Source organism: Dothidotthia symphoricarpi (assembly GCF_010015815.1).
Source record: "Dothidotthia symphoricarpi CBS 119687 unplaced genomic scaffold P153scaffold_14, whole genome shotgun sequence".
Taxonomy (NCBI): Eukaryota; Fungi; Ascomycota; class Dothideomycetes; order Pleosporales; family Dothidotthiaceae; genus Dothidotthia; species Dothidotthia symphoricarpi.
The window spans coordinates 986,436-1,002,919 of NW_022985021.1; the positions used below are offsets into that span (position 1 = coordinate 986,436).

Genomic DNA, 16,484 nt, shown 5'->3' on the forward strand with positions numbered 1-16,484 from the left:
TTTCATTTATCAATCACGCCTCGAATCACGGGGAGGAAGTAACAAAAGTGTTGTGTTGTGTTTTGTTCACTTGTACTACTTTCACGACGACACGGGCATCGTTGTTTTGGATCCTTGGACTCATCGGCCAGCTTATCTCAGCCAGGGACTTAACGACAATTTTCTGCCAGTTTGGCTCCAAGAAGCTGTATAAAACACTTACTACACGGGGAAGCTGTTCAACTCACACTCAATTGACAACTACTATGCACCCTACGTGAAAGGCTTCACTGGTTCGATGAGCGTAATCGAACTTGCTTTTGGTCAGAACGTATCAACAACGCACAGGATATTCTGCTTGACCCTTTTACGTACGAATACCTAAACTCAACATACCAGCGAAACAAAGACGCACCTGTCCATCACTAGGGCAATCAAACGATCGAAGTCGTCGCTTCCAAAGCGTATGGTTCTCTGAGTGACGCCGTCAAAGAAGTAAGCAATTATTTCTAAGAGTTGCCTCATAGTAATGTCAAATTCACTGAAGTAGTGGACGGGCCGATCGAAGAGGTTGTAGGCTAGGCTACCGCACCCATCCCCCTCGGGCGACACTTGAACAGGACGATCTGTGCCAGCTACGGAATCTGCTAGACCACGGTGACGGGGATCAGACGTTGGTAGGATTTCCACTTCCGAAGGTCGCAGCCAGACTTGACGCGTTGTTGTTTATGTTGAAGTCTTGCAAGGGCCTCACTTGCATCGAGCCATGGCGTGCACCCCGCCCAGCGGGGAATGTTGAGAAGCTAGACGAGGCTCTGTTGCCCAGATTCGACATCCTCTATGGAGTACAACAGAAGAAGGTCGAGTACAGTCGATGCCGAAGGTCTGCCGTTTGAGAAAAACGGCTTTGTATTCACCCATGAAGATCATTAGCCGACTAGGTCTAACCACCGGTTTGAACAAACCCAGGCTGAGTGTTATAGAGGTTTATGCGTGGCTTGGTGATACAAGCTGTGGCTTCGAGATGTGCCGATCGCGCAATTGGTTGCTTGTGTTGCAACATCAGCGAGCTCCACAATCCAGGCATCGGGAATACCAGACCCTGCAGCCGGCAAACGTGACCCATGCTGTCGATCTTCCATACACTCGATGACTCGAAATGAAGAGTTTTGCTCTCTGTACTGATGTTTTCCCTATATCTGCGTTTCGTTGTGCACATCATCTTGTCATATTCGCTCTCGATTCACCGATGACATGGCTTCACTTGACGCTGAAAGCAGCACGGAGCGAACCCCTCTATTGCTTCAGGATAACACCGGGTCTTCAGTGAGCAGCCTGTGTCTATCATCTACCCAAGTATCGACCGATCAACCACCAAAACCGACGCACTCCAAGACATGTCTGGACGAGGAAGCAAGGCTCGATGAACCCTCCCATAAGAATCATGCCGGAACGACCTCTGTCGGCCAGATTGTCAGCGTCCTCCTGATCGGTAGCTTCATATCAAACGCCGACACTTCACTCCTTTTCGCCACCCACACCGTTATCGCGTCAGAATTCAACGCCCTTCACGACTCCAGCTGGCTCTTGACCAGTTTTGCCCTAGCACAGGCAGCCTCGCAGCCTTTGTACGGCAAAATTAGCGATATCTACGGCCGCAAGTCACTGCTGCTGTTGGCGTATACTTTGTTCGCTGTTGGATGTGGAATGGTTGGCATGGGAACATCTATGTCGCACTTGATTGTTGGACGAGTTGTGTCGGGAGCAGGGTCGGCAGGCATGACGGCTCTTGTGTCGATTCTGATTACTGACCTCGTATCTCTGAGGGAGGTTGCAAGCTGGCGGTCCTATGTCAATGTAGTCGCAACTACAGGTCGCAGTATCGGGGGCCCGTTGGGCGGCTGGCTCGCGGATGCTGTGGGCTGGAGATGGTCGTTCCTTGGGCAGGTCCCACTGGCAGGTATTGCCATTATCCTGGTTGCCATTACCTTACCACCTCGCGTTCAGCACCATCTTGATGAAGACATGCCGAAGGGCGAGCAAGGCAGTAAGCTGGCGCGGGTGGATTTTCTCGGTGCGACTCTCCTGACATTAACCATTCTCATGCTTCTCTTTCCTCTTGAGATCGGCGGTGATCGCATTCCGTGGTCCAGCCCCATTATCTTCCTCCTCTTCGGTACAGCCGTTGTCTGTGGCACGCTCTTCCTCGCAACAGAAGCATGGATTGCGCGGGAACCAATTATCCCACTGTCGCTGTTGCGACACAGGGACATAGTCGTCTCGTCTCTCACCATGATCTTTCAAGTCGGAGCCCAAACCGGAATGATGTTGTCCATTCCATTATACTTTCAGGTAACCGCCGGTGCATCAAACTCGGTTGCTGGTTTGCATCTTTCCCCCGCTGTGGTAGGCAACGCCGTTGGCGGTATTCTCTCTGGAATCATTATCAAGCGCACCGGACGCTATAAGTCCTTGATTATCGTAGCGACATTAGGCGCATCGATCGGCTATCTGCTACTCATCCTCCGCTGGCACGGCAACACTAATTGGCTGGAGTCTTTGTACATCATCCCCGGTGGGTTTGGCACTGGCATCGCGCAGTCGGCGCTCTTCATCAGCGTTCAAGCTGCTATTGACCCAACACATACGGCCATCGCTGCTTCGACGTTGTACTTGTCGTCTTCGGTTGGCTCATTGGCTGGTATGGCGGGAGCCAGCGCCGTGTTGCAGGGAGCTTTGAGGAAGTGCCTCAATCGTCGACTTGGCGAGCTGGATCTTGCTGACAAGAAGAAGTGGAGCATCATTGAACACGCAGTATCTGACCTGCATTATTTGGATAAAGCAAAGCCGCTCGTGGCCGGTATTATTAGGAGTTCGTATGTTGAGGCGTTGACTTGGGCACACCGTGAGTCGAGCGTAGTGTTTGGCAAGACCTTTGCTAACAGACATTCGCAGTCATGTCATTCCTGTGGTCGCTCACTGCTTTCGTTGGGAGCTTCTTTCTTCGCCAGCACAAGCTGTAACTATCGTCAGTCGTACAGTCAGTATGCAAAGTATCAACACTTTGAGCAAATGACTGCTGGAATGATATTTGCGAAGCATACCCACATATCAAACATAGTATATCTTCGACGTCGCGTTTATGAAGACATCATCTACCGCTGTCTATATCTTCGTCCAGCCCTGTGCTGCATCATTACGATCCAAAAACAAAGCCATGCCAGTTCTTGCCCAGCTGCTGTACTCCCTCTGTCAGATTCCATCCTTTGATTCGACATATCCTTCGTATGATGTCTTCCATTCGCGTATCTATGTCACTTCCTGCGCGGTCTAAGTCGCTCTCTACAAGCAGCATATGGTCTGGTACAGTCTTGATGACATCCTCAAAGGCTGCGGGCGTTTCTGAATCGAGGGCGTCGGAGAGGTTGATCGCTGTGCTGAAGGATGCGAAGATACGGACAGGTATGATGGGATTCAAGTATTGTTTAAGAACCGAGGGCGGGCCAGAGAAAGAGTGGAGGCATATTCTTGGAGGATAGGGCTGTGGTTGCGCGTTCGCGTTCGGGCTCGGATTCGCATCGCTGTCGTCCATGGACGCCGCGACGGACTCGTGGTCGACACCTCGCCGCTTTTTTTCTCGTTTGCTCAGGACTACCTTCTCGTGGCCTGCCCATAGCTCTTGCAACGATTCAAATACTAAGCCATGTGCTTGCACGCCGTGTACACTCACAGCCCGTCCCATCTCCGCCGCGAGTTGCAGTTGCTCCTTAAAAACTCTCTTCTGATGTTGAGGGCTGCAGCGGAAAGGAGTCAGACGCCGACCTTCCCGACCCCCCGGTGTAACTGTGGTGTCGCGTTGCGACCATGCTGAAGGTGACCATGCTGAGGGAACACGGAATGCGCGGTCGAGGCCTACTTCACCGATGAGGGCGTAGGGGTATTTGACTAGGTGCTCCCGAGTTTCGGCAAGGAAGGCGGAAAATGGGATGGGAGATGGAAGGGATTGGAGGATTTCTTGATCTTCCTCGCTCAAGACCTCTCTGTGTGGCTGGAATACGTTTTGGTAGTGGATGAGTTTTGCTTGGCCTTCTAGCTCGCCCGTATCTTTCTCTCCCTCTCTGTGGTTCTGCTCATCATCGAAGTACATTTGATGTGCAAACCATGGATGCCATCCAAAACACGGGACTACACACTCATCTCTTGACCACTTCGCAGGATCTGATGACCTGATACCGTGGGTCTCTGCCGTCGACGTGACTAGATCTTGATCCTGAATTCGTGTGGCCATCACGGTAAGGATGCGGGTCTTCATGGCCGGAATCGAGGAAATGGTAGACATAGTATCTGTGGGGTGGCAGTGCGCATCGTATACGCCTAGATGCCATGGGAATGGTTCTGGGTCATTGGAGTCCGGGGGCGTCATTGTGTCCGATGCGTGGAGAGCGACGAAGACTTTCCTAGAGAAACGACGGGTTAGTTTTCTCTTCGTCCGTCAGATTGTCTTTGTTGTGTTTGACCTGCGATGACGTGATGTTCTTCGAGACCTTAACTTTCTCAAACGAGTCTAGACTACCCCACACCACGCATTGGCCTTTACACAACCATTCAAGTACGCAATCCTCATCAGGCCTCCTGTGTTTCAGACTTTCATCAGTATACATCTGGTGGGTCTCTATATGCTGTGAAGATATATACAAGCTTTGCCTCGGGCTCTGGGGCGTACGCCCACATCTGAGCTCGGCCTGCAAGCCTTAGGCGAGTACATTACGCAAGCTCTTCTGACAAGCGCTTCCATATATGAGATGTCGGAGGCAAGCTTGGGGCCTTCCCGGTTCAAAATGTCTTGACAATGACTGTGCACGCTGGCCTCGTCGAAATCACCCATGGATTGCGTTGTATACTCCCGGGTAAGACGACATATTAATCTTACGATCTCTCAACAGACGCCTATCAGTATCCCTCGTGACCAGAGGAGGCAATATCACATAGTTAGTGAATCAAGTATACTATCTCTCATGGGTATCGCATTTGCTACTAATTGACCTCAAAAGCTTACTCGACTAGGCCGAGGAAGCAAGCTCCACACGAACCCCTCACTACTTACCCAAGGTATGGGTAGTTGAACTTAAAAGACGCATGGTTGTCTCTAATCAACTATGTTATCTTTCCTCTCAAGCTCACAAAGATAGCTCCATATCACCTCGCCATCTCCCGACCTTCCAAACTCCAACTCCGATCTCTCAAGCAATCATGCCCGGCCGTCTCGCAAACAAAATCGCCGTCATAACAGGCTCCTCTTCTGGCATAGGTCGTGCAACCGCGCTGGCATTCGCCCGTGAAGGCGCCTCCATAGTCTGCTCCGACATTCGTGAGGAGGCTCGTACAGAATACCGCACCGACTCATCCGACCTCACCACCGTGCAAGAAGCAGAGAAACTAGGCGCAAAAGCCATTTACCTGAAATGCGACACAACATCATCCTCGGATGTGGAAGCACTGGTCAATAAAGCCGTAGAGCAGTTCGGACGAGTGGACATTTTCGTGAACAACGCAGGAATCGCGATGGAAGCCGGAACCCACGGCCACAGACCGATCTGGGAGTTTGAGGAAGACGCCTTCGACAAGACGCTAGATATAAACGTCAAAGGCGTCTTCTACGGCCTCAAATTTGCGTCCCGACAGATGAAAGACCAGACTCCGCATCCCAATGGCGATCGGGGCTGGATTATAAACTTGGCGTCGGTGTTTGGACTAGGAGGCGGGCCTGGGACCGGTAAGTTCAATGCTCCACTACCCTCCCCATACTCTTACCAAACTCACTTATATACTGACTTTCTTCGCAAGCGGCCTACATAACCTCCAAGCACGCTGTCATGGGCCTTACACGATCCGCGGCCTGGGACTGCGCGCCTCATCGTATTCACGTAAACGCTCTATGTCCCGGCTACACACAAACTTCCTTCCTTGCAAATCTACTCACGCCTGAGGCAGCGGGAGTAATCAAAGAGATCGAGGCGAAACATCCGTTCCGCGGCTTGGGCACGCCGGACGATATCGCGCGGGCGGCAGTGTTTTTGGCAAGCGAGGATGCGGCGTGGATTACGGGGATTGGGCTGCCGGTTGATGGAGGGTATTCGAGCGTGTAGAATAGAACTGGCACTATGGGTTATATTCCGAGCAAGCAGGGACATATACAAAGCTATTTGAACTTCAACTGGCTGGGAACATGTCGTGTGCAGATCTCATGCGCCCGTGATCAACCGACAGTCAACAACGCACTGAGGAACTCCAGTCCTTCACATCATAGACACCATGCGATCTCGATTGATAGATACGCACTGAAGTTTTCACATCACACCAAGAGCATATGTTGAAGTGAGGAGTAGATGGTTGCATTAAGTATCCTCCAGCTAAGCATGCTTGTTGAGTGACCAAAGTGACTCAGGAAGCAACTCTCCAGATGAAGTATCAACCCATTCGAGATATCCTACACGTGTAACCCCCAAAGCAAGCAAACCATTACTCCTCCCGCATTTATCTCCTCCGTCGCAGATCCGATAGTAGACGGATGAGATTATGTGCATCCTGTGATGTTGTTAGTGGTTGGAGTGAGATGGTAGGAAGGGAAGGTGACTTACAGCTGATGCTAGAAAGCAAGAAAAGCATCAATATCGTGTGTTCAGACACTCCTGCAACTCAAGGTCTTCGAGCAAGCGAAGAGCCAACGTGTCGAGATGTGTGAAGAGGTATGTGAAGCCGTCTAGACCGAGGGAAGGAAGACGACGCGAGCACCGTGACCGGTTGCGGTGATGGCAGCTTCGATATCGTTAACGCACGACGCCTGAGGACCGGCATTGGGTTCGGCGATGTCGTCACCGAACTCATCCTTGTGAACCGTGACGCGGCGGTGGACGGTGTCGTACTGCCAGTCGCCGTAGTAGATGGGGTTCGTGTTGAGAGTAGGCGTGTAGAAGGAGAGTTGCTTGAGCAGGTAGGGACCCTTCCAGCCGGGGCTGTGCTCGCCGGGAGTCATCTTGCGGACCTTGATGGTGCGAAGGTTGGGAAGACGAGTGAGCAACAAACCGAGAAGCGACCGGTAGCCGCCGCTATGTAGAAACGGATCGTTGGCCATCACGGCGTTGAAGTGTGCGTGATTGGCAGCGTTGGTGTAGGCAATATCCTCACTGTTGACTTCGATGTCGCCGAAATTCACCAAGTCCTCCCAAGCCCAGTCGTACCCATAGACATTCTCCTTGAGTCCCTCCGCAACCAAAACAATATGTTCAACGTAATGGCTAGTTACGTTGACATTCGCCAGAAAAGCAAAGAAATTCTTGAATGAATCATACCTTGGATAGATCACTCGACCATTGCCGAAGTTCTTGACGAAGGCAGTGTTCAGTGCACCGTTGAAGCGCTGGTTGACAAGACGCAGGTTGCCGAAGTCAGCGGCGTTCGTGACATGTCGACCGATCTCACCAATGATCTCGTTGGGTAGAAAGGGACATCCCTAGGGGCAAGGGAGTTAGCATCAAGAACCCATGGTACATAGGACGACCAGATTTACTTACGACCGTGTCGTTGCGGGTCTCCACAGGCTTGAAGACAACATCTGAACAGTGAGCAAGAGTTTCGACCATGCTTGATGAGTATGAAGCATGCGTACCTTGGAGGACCAATCCAGCCATGTCCGCCAAGATTTTCACTTGCCACTCGTCATACTGAACTGCAGTAGTGGCCTCTGCAGCGACTTCAGCGGCGACTTCAGCGGCGTCTTCGGTAGTGACTCCGGCAGTGACTTCGGTAGCGACTTCGGTAGCGATCTCAGCAGCTGTGTTGTGAGTACAAGTGTCCACGCATGTAGTTCTCGAAGGCAGCAAAGGGGACGACAAAATCAAACGCTGGGAAGCCGTACCTTCAGCGGGGTTCTCGTTCTTGTGAGACATCTTGTTGAATCGAGCTAAGTATGCGTAGCTGAATACGTTCCAAGCGCGTATGCGGCCAAAAGAGTGTGTTGTGGGTGCAATATGAGGTAGTTGGAGTGTGGTGGAAAAGGTCAGAGGTGACTGTGGGAATGGGCTTCTTTTAAACGAGAGTGTGCGAGCTCAGACCAATTGGCGCGCTATTGTGGTGAGCAAGTTAGACGTGGTGAAAGGTGGTGAAGTGAAGACAAAAGATGAGTCCTTTGATATGAGAGATTGGGCGGATTTGCGTTTGCAGCTGATCGCTGCCACCTGCGCCTTGATAGGACTACCGAGAAACATGGCGTACAGAAGGTGAAAGACGGTTTTTGTAGCAGGATAAACCGGTGGTGTTTAGTGTTGTGAAGAGCATTCAGAACTTGATTGCATGGCCGGAGCGTGGCTGTATACCAGAGTGGAAGCGTCGATGACTTGAGAGTCGCATCGTACAGGTACCACCGACAAACGCACGAGTGCAGGAATATATGACGAGCCAAAAGAAAACTCACGCGAACACATTGTATCAACGTTCGTCAACATGGGACAACGGATGCGAGAATGATGTGGACGAACAAGGAGAGGGAAGCAAAGAGAGTATGCGTCGCAATGAAAGCAGAGACTGGCGTACATTTCAGAGAAGAGTACCTGTTGAGTTCTAATAAGTGTTCTGTGCAGATTCATACGTGGCCAATGTTTTTGCTCTCACTACGATGCACATTTCCTCCGCGGTAAACACTGGACAGTTGTGACGTCATCAGAATCGGAGACGGGAATTATGACCAAGAGCTGAAATATGGAGTAGCAATCGTAGCACTTGAGACTTGCGGAAGGCTTTTTGAGAATATGAAGAAGGAGTTGCGGCGGACGAATGCAGTTGACGTCTAAATGAAACGCGAGATGACTAAGGACTGATACTTTTCCGCACAGCCAGAATCAGACTAGCCATGCGAATTGTCTTGAGCAACGACGATTTAGAAACCGACACCATTGCTAATTGATGTTAGAACATATCGATTGTGAAGGTATGGTTGTGGGCTATGTGACACGAATTTGGCAACTTCACCGTCGTTCACTATGAACCTCATGAAGCTGTAGACTGACCACTACACCCACAAGGGCACACGTACTGACATTGGCAGAGGAGTCTACTCAATCGCGGTATACTTGTTGTAGCATGCAGTACCTCCCTCGCCTATCACCATCGTCTACCCAGCCATGACAGCACATCGAATACGTCGATGTACCTTCTGTCCTACCTCCCACCTCATGTGTCTCTGCATATACTTTCCCAAGTGTGGCTGGCACCCCCAAGTCCCCCGATATCCACTCCCTGCATCCGTCACAACATCGTGATTGCGATTGCCATCTGCTTGGTCGAGACGACGCCAATACTGCACCACAGTGGGACGACATAAAGCGGCATTGAAAAGGTCCATGTGGTACAGGGAGCGGGGTATCAAGCTTCTAGTGGCTTTGTCCAGGTCTAGAAGATAGGTGCGTACACGGTAGAGTCCTTGATTTTCACCCCCTTGGCTAAGCAAGCTGCTTCGAATTCTATTTGTGGCTTCTGCTCAACAGAAGCGCAAGGCGACGGCAACTAACGGGCGGGGAAGCCCCCCGGAATACTAAAGTTACTGGGAAGATATGGCTTCAGTATGCACGGATCTATTGGTGTCAGGAGATGGAGCCGACGGTGTAGCAGACACTCAGCGTTGCGACATGTTGTCTGCGGAGACACGGAACCCCCACAAGATGATGATGGTCACACCACCAAAATCACCCGCCATTTCTCCACACTTCGATCTCATTGCACGTTCCGGGGAACGCAAGTCGCCAATCTAGGACGCTAAAACCGACGTGATGCCAATCCAGGTGCGTGCCCGTCGTTGTCGGTCTCACGCAACGTCCTACACGAAAGACGAAAAGACGAGAGGACAAGAAGACAGGCAACTCCATACTCAAGGTCGAGGTCGTTTTTGCATATAGATTTGACAAGGAGGGGTACCGCGTGAGAGCGCTCGCAGCTCTTGTTGTTGTCGTCGTTGCTGTTGTTGTTGCATGGGTGTGCCGTATGTCAGCCTTCGGCACTAGACCCCCGCCATCCATTCGTCCAGCTCTTCTCCATCACACCATCCATTGCGAATTTTAATACGATTCCACGCGTCCAGGCTACCCACGGCTTACACTCTACATTTTGATAATGCCGAGTTAATCCCCTTATCCGCGAAACCCGCCCCTTCACCGCTGTCCTGGTCCTGGAACGTTTGTCCGAATGTGTAGCGCTTGTAGATAGCTACGGGCACCGTGGGCCATGGACAATCATAGGCCGTCACACGCAGGCAAGCTTATGCAAGCTCGGTCAATCAGTGACCGGATGACAAGATTTTGTGGGTTTGTGGGTGTCTGCAGCATCTACATCAAGCCTTTTCGTCATGCATGGCGCCTCGACAGGACTACACCGTGTCCACGACCACCGAGCAGTCTCACTGTACAAACGTGGTGATTGTGCTGAAATCTGGCCCACTTGCGATTGTTTCTAGCGCCTCAACATGGTCATGCATGCGCTCGAAAGTCTCGACCAAGCGGGACTGCATGAAGCTGCTGCAATTTTCGTATCTGAATACTTTTCAGTTGAAAATTTCATATCTTAGGAGCAGGTCTTTCATGGTCTCATGGCTGCATAACCTGGACCTCGGAGCAATTTTTCCTGGTTCAACTCCGTGAGCCCGATCGCAACTTCTTATACCGCGCCTAACCACCCTGGCAGAAAGAGCCCATCCCCCGTATTTAACCCAGCTTGGTGTCGTTCCTAATTGCCTCCTGTTTACGTCTTGCTGTGTCTCATCTCATCCCCACTCCGCCGCGTCAAACTTCCCTCAACACTCGCCAAGCGTCCTGATCAACCATCAAAGTCTCCCCGACCTCGATACTCCCAAGCGTTCATCAAATTCTCAAACCTTGCTGGAACCATTTTCACAGCATACCAATAACTACGTCGAAACACGGAGATCTACCAAGAAGCTTGGAATCTCCACCTGCCACTAGCCGCGACACAGACGAAATCAAAGCATACGCACCCCACAGAAGCATCGACCCGCCGAGGCTTGATTGTCGGTGCATCGTCGACTCGTTAGGCCACTCACATTAACTCCGTGATATCAAAGCTCCATCGCCAAGTCTAGCGCGTGCTGACACAGCTGCGACATCCCGCGCTGCACGGTCAGGGTCTGCCCTGCTTTTACCAAGCCTCTTGTGCTAGAACAACCCCACACCACTCGATACACGACCTAATCCGGAATTTAGCAGACTCATAAAGCTGTATAAATCCTCCGCCACTTTGCTTTCCACAAGATCATCATCATTACTCCAGTCCAACCACTCACAGAGGCCATCTGACGCACACACTCGCACTATCCCACATCCATCCATCCCATACCCACGGGACCAGCTATCTAGTCTTGGCACAGAGCTACACAGAACTTTCACGACCCTAATTTCCAATCGCATACAAAGAAGCGCCGGTCGCCTCTTTAAAAAAATTCCAGCAACCCCCCCAACCAACCTCATCCTCTCTCACCAAACCCACCAAATAAAATCACCAAATCACCACCCTGGCGTCATGGCTACCACTAGCAGCAGCTTCCACATCCCGTTCCCGCGAAACTTCCTCTCAGTCAACACGCCCATCAAAAAGTCCAAAGTCAACATGCCTGCCGCCGCCGAGCCCGAGCAGCCTGCTCACGGGTTTCTTTCCAACGTCGCTCACCACGGGCCACGCCACGCCTCCATCTCCTCCCTCTCCTCCATCGGCTCCGTGTCCGACACAGCCGCACCATCTGCACTTGCCCCCGACTCAGCCGGCTCTCCGCGCCTGGGCCCCGCGGTCTTCGCTCCTCTGGCGCTTAACGCGAAGCATGATGTTCTTCCCCCGTCAACTGCGCGCGAGGTGAGCGCAAAGACGTTCTTCATCCCCGGCGGCTTCTTGTCCAATAGGGCCTAGGTTGGCGTAAAAAATCAGTCATCGACTTGCTTTGCATGCTTCACGCAAACTAGTCGCCCCGGAGTTTGGCATCGTCGACCACCGGTAGCCGAGCAAGGAGGCTTGGCTTGAATCGGGTCGCGCAGGCGTTTTCACGACATCATGATACCTTTTTTCCTTGTTCTTGTTCTTTCCTTTCCTTACTCTTGTCCAGAAAGTTCGAAAAGCCTATATCCTACATTGGGGGTGCGGGGGCGTTTTGGGGGTTGACTTTCGCACTGGCATAACTATATAGCTGTATAGCATTTCTGAATGCCAAAAAGATCGAGACGGATACAGTCTCTCGGACCTTGTGCTCACTTGTCTCACTGTCTTCCGTGCCAACTGTCCACTTCCCCCCTACATAATTCCCGCCCCGCCCCGCTCCACGCCCATCCCTTCCCATCCCACCTCGCACCTCGCACCACCAACTAGTTCCCGTCATCCGTAAACTAAGAAACACCAACGTGACACTGTGCAGCGCGATGCATCACGCATGATTCGTGGGGTCGCGGGGTGGAGAAAGGGGGCGGGCGGGTGGGGGGGTCCGAGTCGGTCCTTCATCCGGGGATAAGTGTGAGCGTGATTCCGGCGGAAGATTTGAGGGGCGAGAAGGTGGGAGGTCTGGGCCTGGGGTTTGTGTTGTGTTGTGTGGGTTTTGTGTAGGTGTGTAGGTGAGGGACTTCAGATCATCCGCTGGATGAGAAGGGGTGGAGGTGGAGGTGGTATGCTCTTTCTTTTACCCTTCGCTTTCAAATACGTGGACATCTGCCGTTGCTGTTCTCCTCCTACTAGGGGGAATGGAGTACACACCAAACCCTGTCCCAGACCACCATATACCACCCATACATTCATCTATCCATCCATCCATCCACCCTCCCCTCTTCCCCCCTCCCCGCGGAGCCTCCCTCGCCAAGACACACCCAGAAACCGCCCAGCCGGCGATCGCTATTCCGCGGTCATGTATGAGTCGCATGCACAGCGATCTGAATACTTGGGCGGAAAGGAGGGACGGGAGGGTGTGCAGCCGGGGGTGTTGTTTGGTGGGTTGGTTTGGGTTGGGTGGAGGAGAGGAGAGGAGAGGAGAGGAGAGGAGAGGATGTGCGATATGGGAGAAGATGGGGGTTGGTAGTTCTGCTGAGGTGGTGGTGGGGAGGGGATGATGTTGATGGGTAGATATTGACATTCCTATTCCTATTCCTATTCTCTAAGACGCCAAGTCGTCGAGGTGGGTGTTTGTAGATACATCCCAGCCCGTACTTATACGCATCTTGCATCTTGCATCTCACACGACTCCCTCCCCTCGTCTTCCACCCCCTAGCTCAACACGACGAACCCCACCATCCATCCTCTCTCCCCCATCATAAAAAGGAAGGGAAAGAAAAAGACACGCTCACACACATACAGAGAGTATTCAAGAAAGAGAGAGAAAGAGAAAGACAAATAACATACAAGAAGCCCCCGAACCAAAACCAACCAACTAACTTTACTCGCCCACACATACATACACTCAGGCTTTTCCGTCTCCAAACACGACAAACCCCCCAACCCTCCCACTTACACATAACCAAACCAAACAAGAACACAAAATCTCCAAATGATAAAAAATAAATAATTGTTGCAAATAGAAAGATTCCATCCATCCCTTCAAGTCCAAAGTCCAAAGCCCAAAGCCCAAAGCCAAGCCGAATTGGAATGCACTCACTCGCTCGCTCGCAAGCAAAAAAAAAATCGAGTTTCCTCCCCTCCCCCCCTACAGTGCAGAAGAAAAACAAACAAGAAAAAAAACAAAAACAAAGAATTGCCCATCCCAGGGAATCTTTCCAACGCCCAGAAACTCCAGCGCTGGCCGCAATTGTTGGCAGAAAATGTTTTGCGCTAGCAGCGCCTTCCCAATGGAAAATGAAGATGGAGGAGGAGGAGGAGGAGGAGGAGGAAGAAACGGGTTCCCTTTCCTCGGGTGGTAGTCCCGTGAGCGAAAGGGGGTGGGTTGTTTGTGTGTATGTGTGAGGGTGAGGGCGAGGGTTTTTTTTGCATTAGATGGGAGCAAGCGCGGGAGTGATTGATCGTAAGGCGTGTATTATGTAGTATATGTGCCGGGGATATGAATGGCGGGGTTTTCCATATTCGATGATATCTGGGTGATCGTTCGTGGTGGGGGGGTGTGACATTGCGCGTTGAACTATAATATGCCAGAGTCTTTGAGTGCGTTTTGCAGTATCGTTTCTTTGACGGCGGCGAAGACGAGGCGGATGTTGGATGTGTCGGTGGCTTGTGTGAGACTAGGCAGGGTCAGCGATCAGTGTCTTCTATAAGCAGGTATGGGCCTTACTGGGGGTATAAGTTTAGATGCGCGCGATTGACCTGGTTGAATCTCCAGAGCAGGTATTTCGCGGCGCGGTTGACGTCGTTGCCTCCTGAGTAGTCGGGGAAGTAGTTGCCGAGTGGTGATCGCGCAAGCTTTGCCTTGAACAGATCGACTTTGTTGAGGAAGAGGATGATGCTCGTCCTCATAAACCACCGGCTGTTCACCACCGAGTCGAAGAGTACTAAGCTTTCCATCATGCGGTTCTACGAGCGAGTCAGTACCAGGGTCCAAAAAACCAGCTAGAGTCCGTACTTGTGAACTTTCTTCCAACAGCACTTGGTCGTATTCGCTCAATGCCACGCAGAAAATGATTGATGTGACGTTTTCGAAACAGTGTATCCATTTCTTGCGCTCGCTTCTCTGGCCTCCCACGTCAAACATGCTGTTTCAGGTTAGCGTGGACGGCTTGCGCATGCTGCAGAAGTGCGCACGTACTGTATGCTCAATTGTTCCATTTTAAAACGTGTCTCGTATATGCCCGTTGTTTTGGTACGCGCTCGCAACACGTCGGATTCTACGGGGATGTAGTCGGGGTCTGCTATTCGCACTACCTCGTCAAAGAAACTGCCATGGTCAGATGTGCGCAAAGGCTGGTGTGCGGTGTGGGTTGGGTTGGACGTACTATGGTGCCGAGTCCATCAGATAGAACTCGCTCGAGTGCTCGAGCACCTTGCCGATGCTGGGGTCGCTCCACACGGCTGTGATGGCCTGCCCGACGCGCGCATCGAGGGGCTTCTCTGGATCTGGGTCCACCGTGTACTCGAGCAGGTAGGTGCAGTGCTCGTCGTTGCCCGGGTGCTCTGGCTGGATCTCGAATTGTCGCATTGCGCCGATGAGGGCCTTGGCGCAGTCGATGACGTTCTTGTATATGGTCAGGCGGTACATGGCCAGCTCCTCCTGCGTGTAGCCGTTCTGGTGTATAATCTTCATCTGCTTGACGATGGTCGACTTGCCGCTCTCGCCGGAGCCTGTTGTGCGTGTTAGCGTCCGTCAGCGGCGTGGGTGCAGCCGTCGCCTCTTACCCAGCAGCAGGATCTTGCATTCTCGCCGTATCCGCCGCGAGTCCTCCTCCAGCTTGCGGTCGATGGCCTGGCTGCGCTTCTTCTGCTCGACATCGTCGGTGCCCGAGCTCATGCAGACACCCATGGCGACTGCCGTTGCAGCGGCTCGCGGCCGCGGGAGGACAAAGAAAGTCGGACGGGGGCACGAGGGCGGCTGTCGTCAGGTGTCGGCGACCGGGCGAGACGGGGCGCGGGTGCAGAGGGCAGCGAGGCGATGCAGCGGCGGTGCGGCGGCGTTGGGGGGTGTCGTCGATGGCTGCGTCGGCGCGATCCGCCAGACAGCTCCCGGCAATGAGAGCAGCAGCGTGGCCGCCAGGGTCGGGGGATGCAGCAGGGGAGACGTCGTCGGCCGGCGTTGGGGAGGTGGGATTTGCAGCTGCGACGACGTGTTGGACGAGGCAAGGCGCGGGTTGGGGCCTCGGGCGCGCCCTGCTCGTCAACTAGTGGTAGGGTAGGGAAGGCGGGAGATCAGGGCTCAAACACGGACAGGCTTCCGCTGCGGCGCCTGCGACAACGTGGACAGCAGCGAGCCTTTGCAGTCTGTGTGTGTGCAGTGTGCAGTGCGTGCAGGGCGTGCAGGGCGTGTGTGCAGTGGCTGGTACGATGCACCCGGCGAGGGCCTGCGGCGAGGTGGCTGTCCAGTGCTGCAGGCTTCAACAGGCGTGCATCCAAGCAATCGTCGGGAAAACGGGCAGCACGAGCCAGCTGGCTGGACAGTGCAGACGGCGGGAGGTGAAGAGTGGGCAGTGGACAGGCAGGCAGCGTGAAGTGTGATTGCGGCCAGCACCGAGCGGCGGATGGTGATGCGTTGAGGCGTCTCGAGGCCTCCCCTCCGCGTTATTGGCAGGTGAGGATTGCGGTTATTTCCCACTCGTCCGTCACAAGCGCCGCCCCTACGCCTCGTTTGTGCCTATATATACGTCCACTCCCACTTCACATTCCAACCGCATTCACAGCCATGCCGCCGCTGCGAGAGCATGGGGGCTTGGGCCAGTCTTGTCGGCAACCCTCGTGTGCTCGGCAGACGGGGGGCGACTCTCTGGCAAACCTAAGCGGTAATCAGCCACAGCTTTTGACGCGTTGAACGTCGTCCCAAG

The 16,484-nt window shown here is 52.9% G+C and overlaps 6 protein-coding genes across 6 annotated transcripts; 3 read left to right on the top strand and 3 right to left on the bottom strand.

Annotated features, from left to right (window-relative positions):
- Positions 1-1,233: 1,233 nt before the first annotated feature.
- On the top strand, positions 1,234-3,002 carry P153DRAFT_295169 (MFS general substrate transporter; the record flags this gene model as incomplete). The annotated part of the gene is made up of 2 exons (XM_033664009.1): positions 1,234-2,884; positions 2,935-3,002. The coding sequence occupies 2 exons, from the start codon at positions 1,234-1,236 to the stop codon at positions 3,000-3,002; spliced, it is 1,719 nt and encodes a 572-aa protein (XP_033522191.1).
- Positions 3,003-3,175: 173 nt separating this feature from the next.
- On the bottom strand, positions 3,176-4,402 carry P153DRAFT_295171 (Metallo-dependent hydrolase; the record flags this gene model as incomplete). The annotated part of the gene is made up of 1 exon (XM_033664010.1): positions 3,176-4,402. The coding sequence occupies one exon, from the start codon at positions 4,400-4,402 to the stop codon at positions 3,176-3,178; it is 1,227 nt and encodes a 408-aa protein (XP_033522192.1).
- Positions 4,403-5,229: 827 nt separating this feature from the next.
- P153DRAFT_358640 (short-chain dehydrogenase/reductase-like protein) lies at positions 5,230-6,125 on the top strand (the record flags this gene model as incomplete). Its single annotated transcript, XM_033666820.1, has 2 exons — positions 5,230-5,752; positions 5,824-6,125. The coding sequence occupies 2 exons, from the start codon at positions 5,230-5,232 to the stop codon at positions 6,123-6,125; spliced, it is 825 nt and encodes a 274-aa protein (XP_033522193.1).
- Positions 6,126-6,419: 294 nt separating this feature from the next.
- On the bottom strand, positions 6,420-8,149 carry P153DRAFT_398374 (uncharacterized protein). The gene is made up of 5 exons (XM_033671636.1): positions 7,895-8,149; positions 7,646-7,810; positions 7,551-7,591; positions 6,618-7,489; positions 6,420-6,564 (listed from the first exon to the last, which is right to left on the bottom strand). The coding sequence occupies exons 1-4, from the start codon at positions 7,923-7,925 to the stop codon at positions 6,740-6,742; spliced, it is 987 nt and encodes a 328-aa protein (XP_033522194.1). The 5' UTR covers positions 7,926-8,149; the 3' UTR covers positions 6,420-6,564; positions 6,618-6,739.
- Positions 8,150-11,112: 2,963 nt separating this feature from the next.
- Positions 11,113-12,086, top strand: P153DRAFT_56043 (uncharacterized protein). Its single transcript, XM_033673281.1, has one exon. The coding sequence runs from the start codon at positions 11,560-11,562 to the stop codon at positions 11,938-11,940; it is 381 nt and encodes a 126-aa protein (XP_033522195.1). The 5' UTR covers positions 11,113-11,559; the 3' UTR covers positions 11,941-12,086.
- A 2,054-nt stretch (positions 12,087-14,140) lies between these two features.
- P153DRAFT_294781 (guanine nucleotide binding protein, alpha subunit) lies at positions 14,141-15,472 on the bottom strand (the record flags this gene model as incomplete). The annotated part of the gene is made up of 6 exons (XM_033663977.1): positions 14,141-14,240; positions 14,291-14,529; positions 14,579-14,708; positions 14,762-14,890; positions 14,949-15,294; positions 15,349-15,472. 6 exons carry the CDS (start codon positions 15,470-15,472, stop codon positions 14,141-14,143), a joined length of 1,068 nt encoding a protein of 355 aa, XP_033522196.1.
- Between the last annotated feature and the right edge of the window lie 1,012 nt (positions 15,473-16,484).

Coding starts and splice junctions, on each gene's coding strand:
- P153DRAFT_398374 (XM_033671636.1), bottom strand. CDS start 7,925: ATGTCTCACAAGAACGAGAACCCCGCTGAAG. Junction 7,592..7,645: donor GGCTGGATTGGTCCTCCAAG/GTACGCATGCTT, acceptor CTCACTGTTCAG/ATGTTGTCTTCAAGCCTGTG. Junction 7,490..7,550: donor AGACCCGCAACGACACGGTC/GTAAGTAAATCT, acceptor CCTTGCCCCTAG/GGATGTCCCTTTCTACCCAA.
- P153DRAFT_56043 (XM_033673281.1), top strand. CDS start 11,560: ATGGCTACCACTAGCAGCAGCTTCCACATCCCGTTCCCGCGAAACTTC.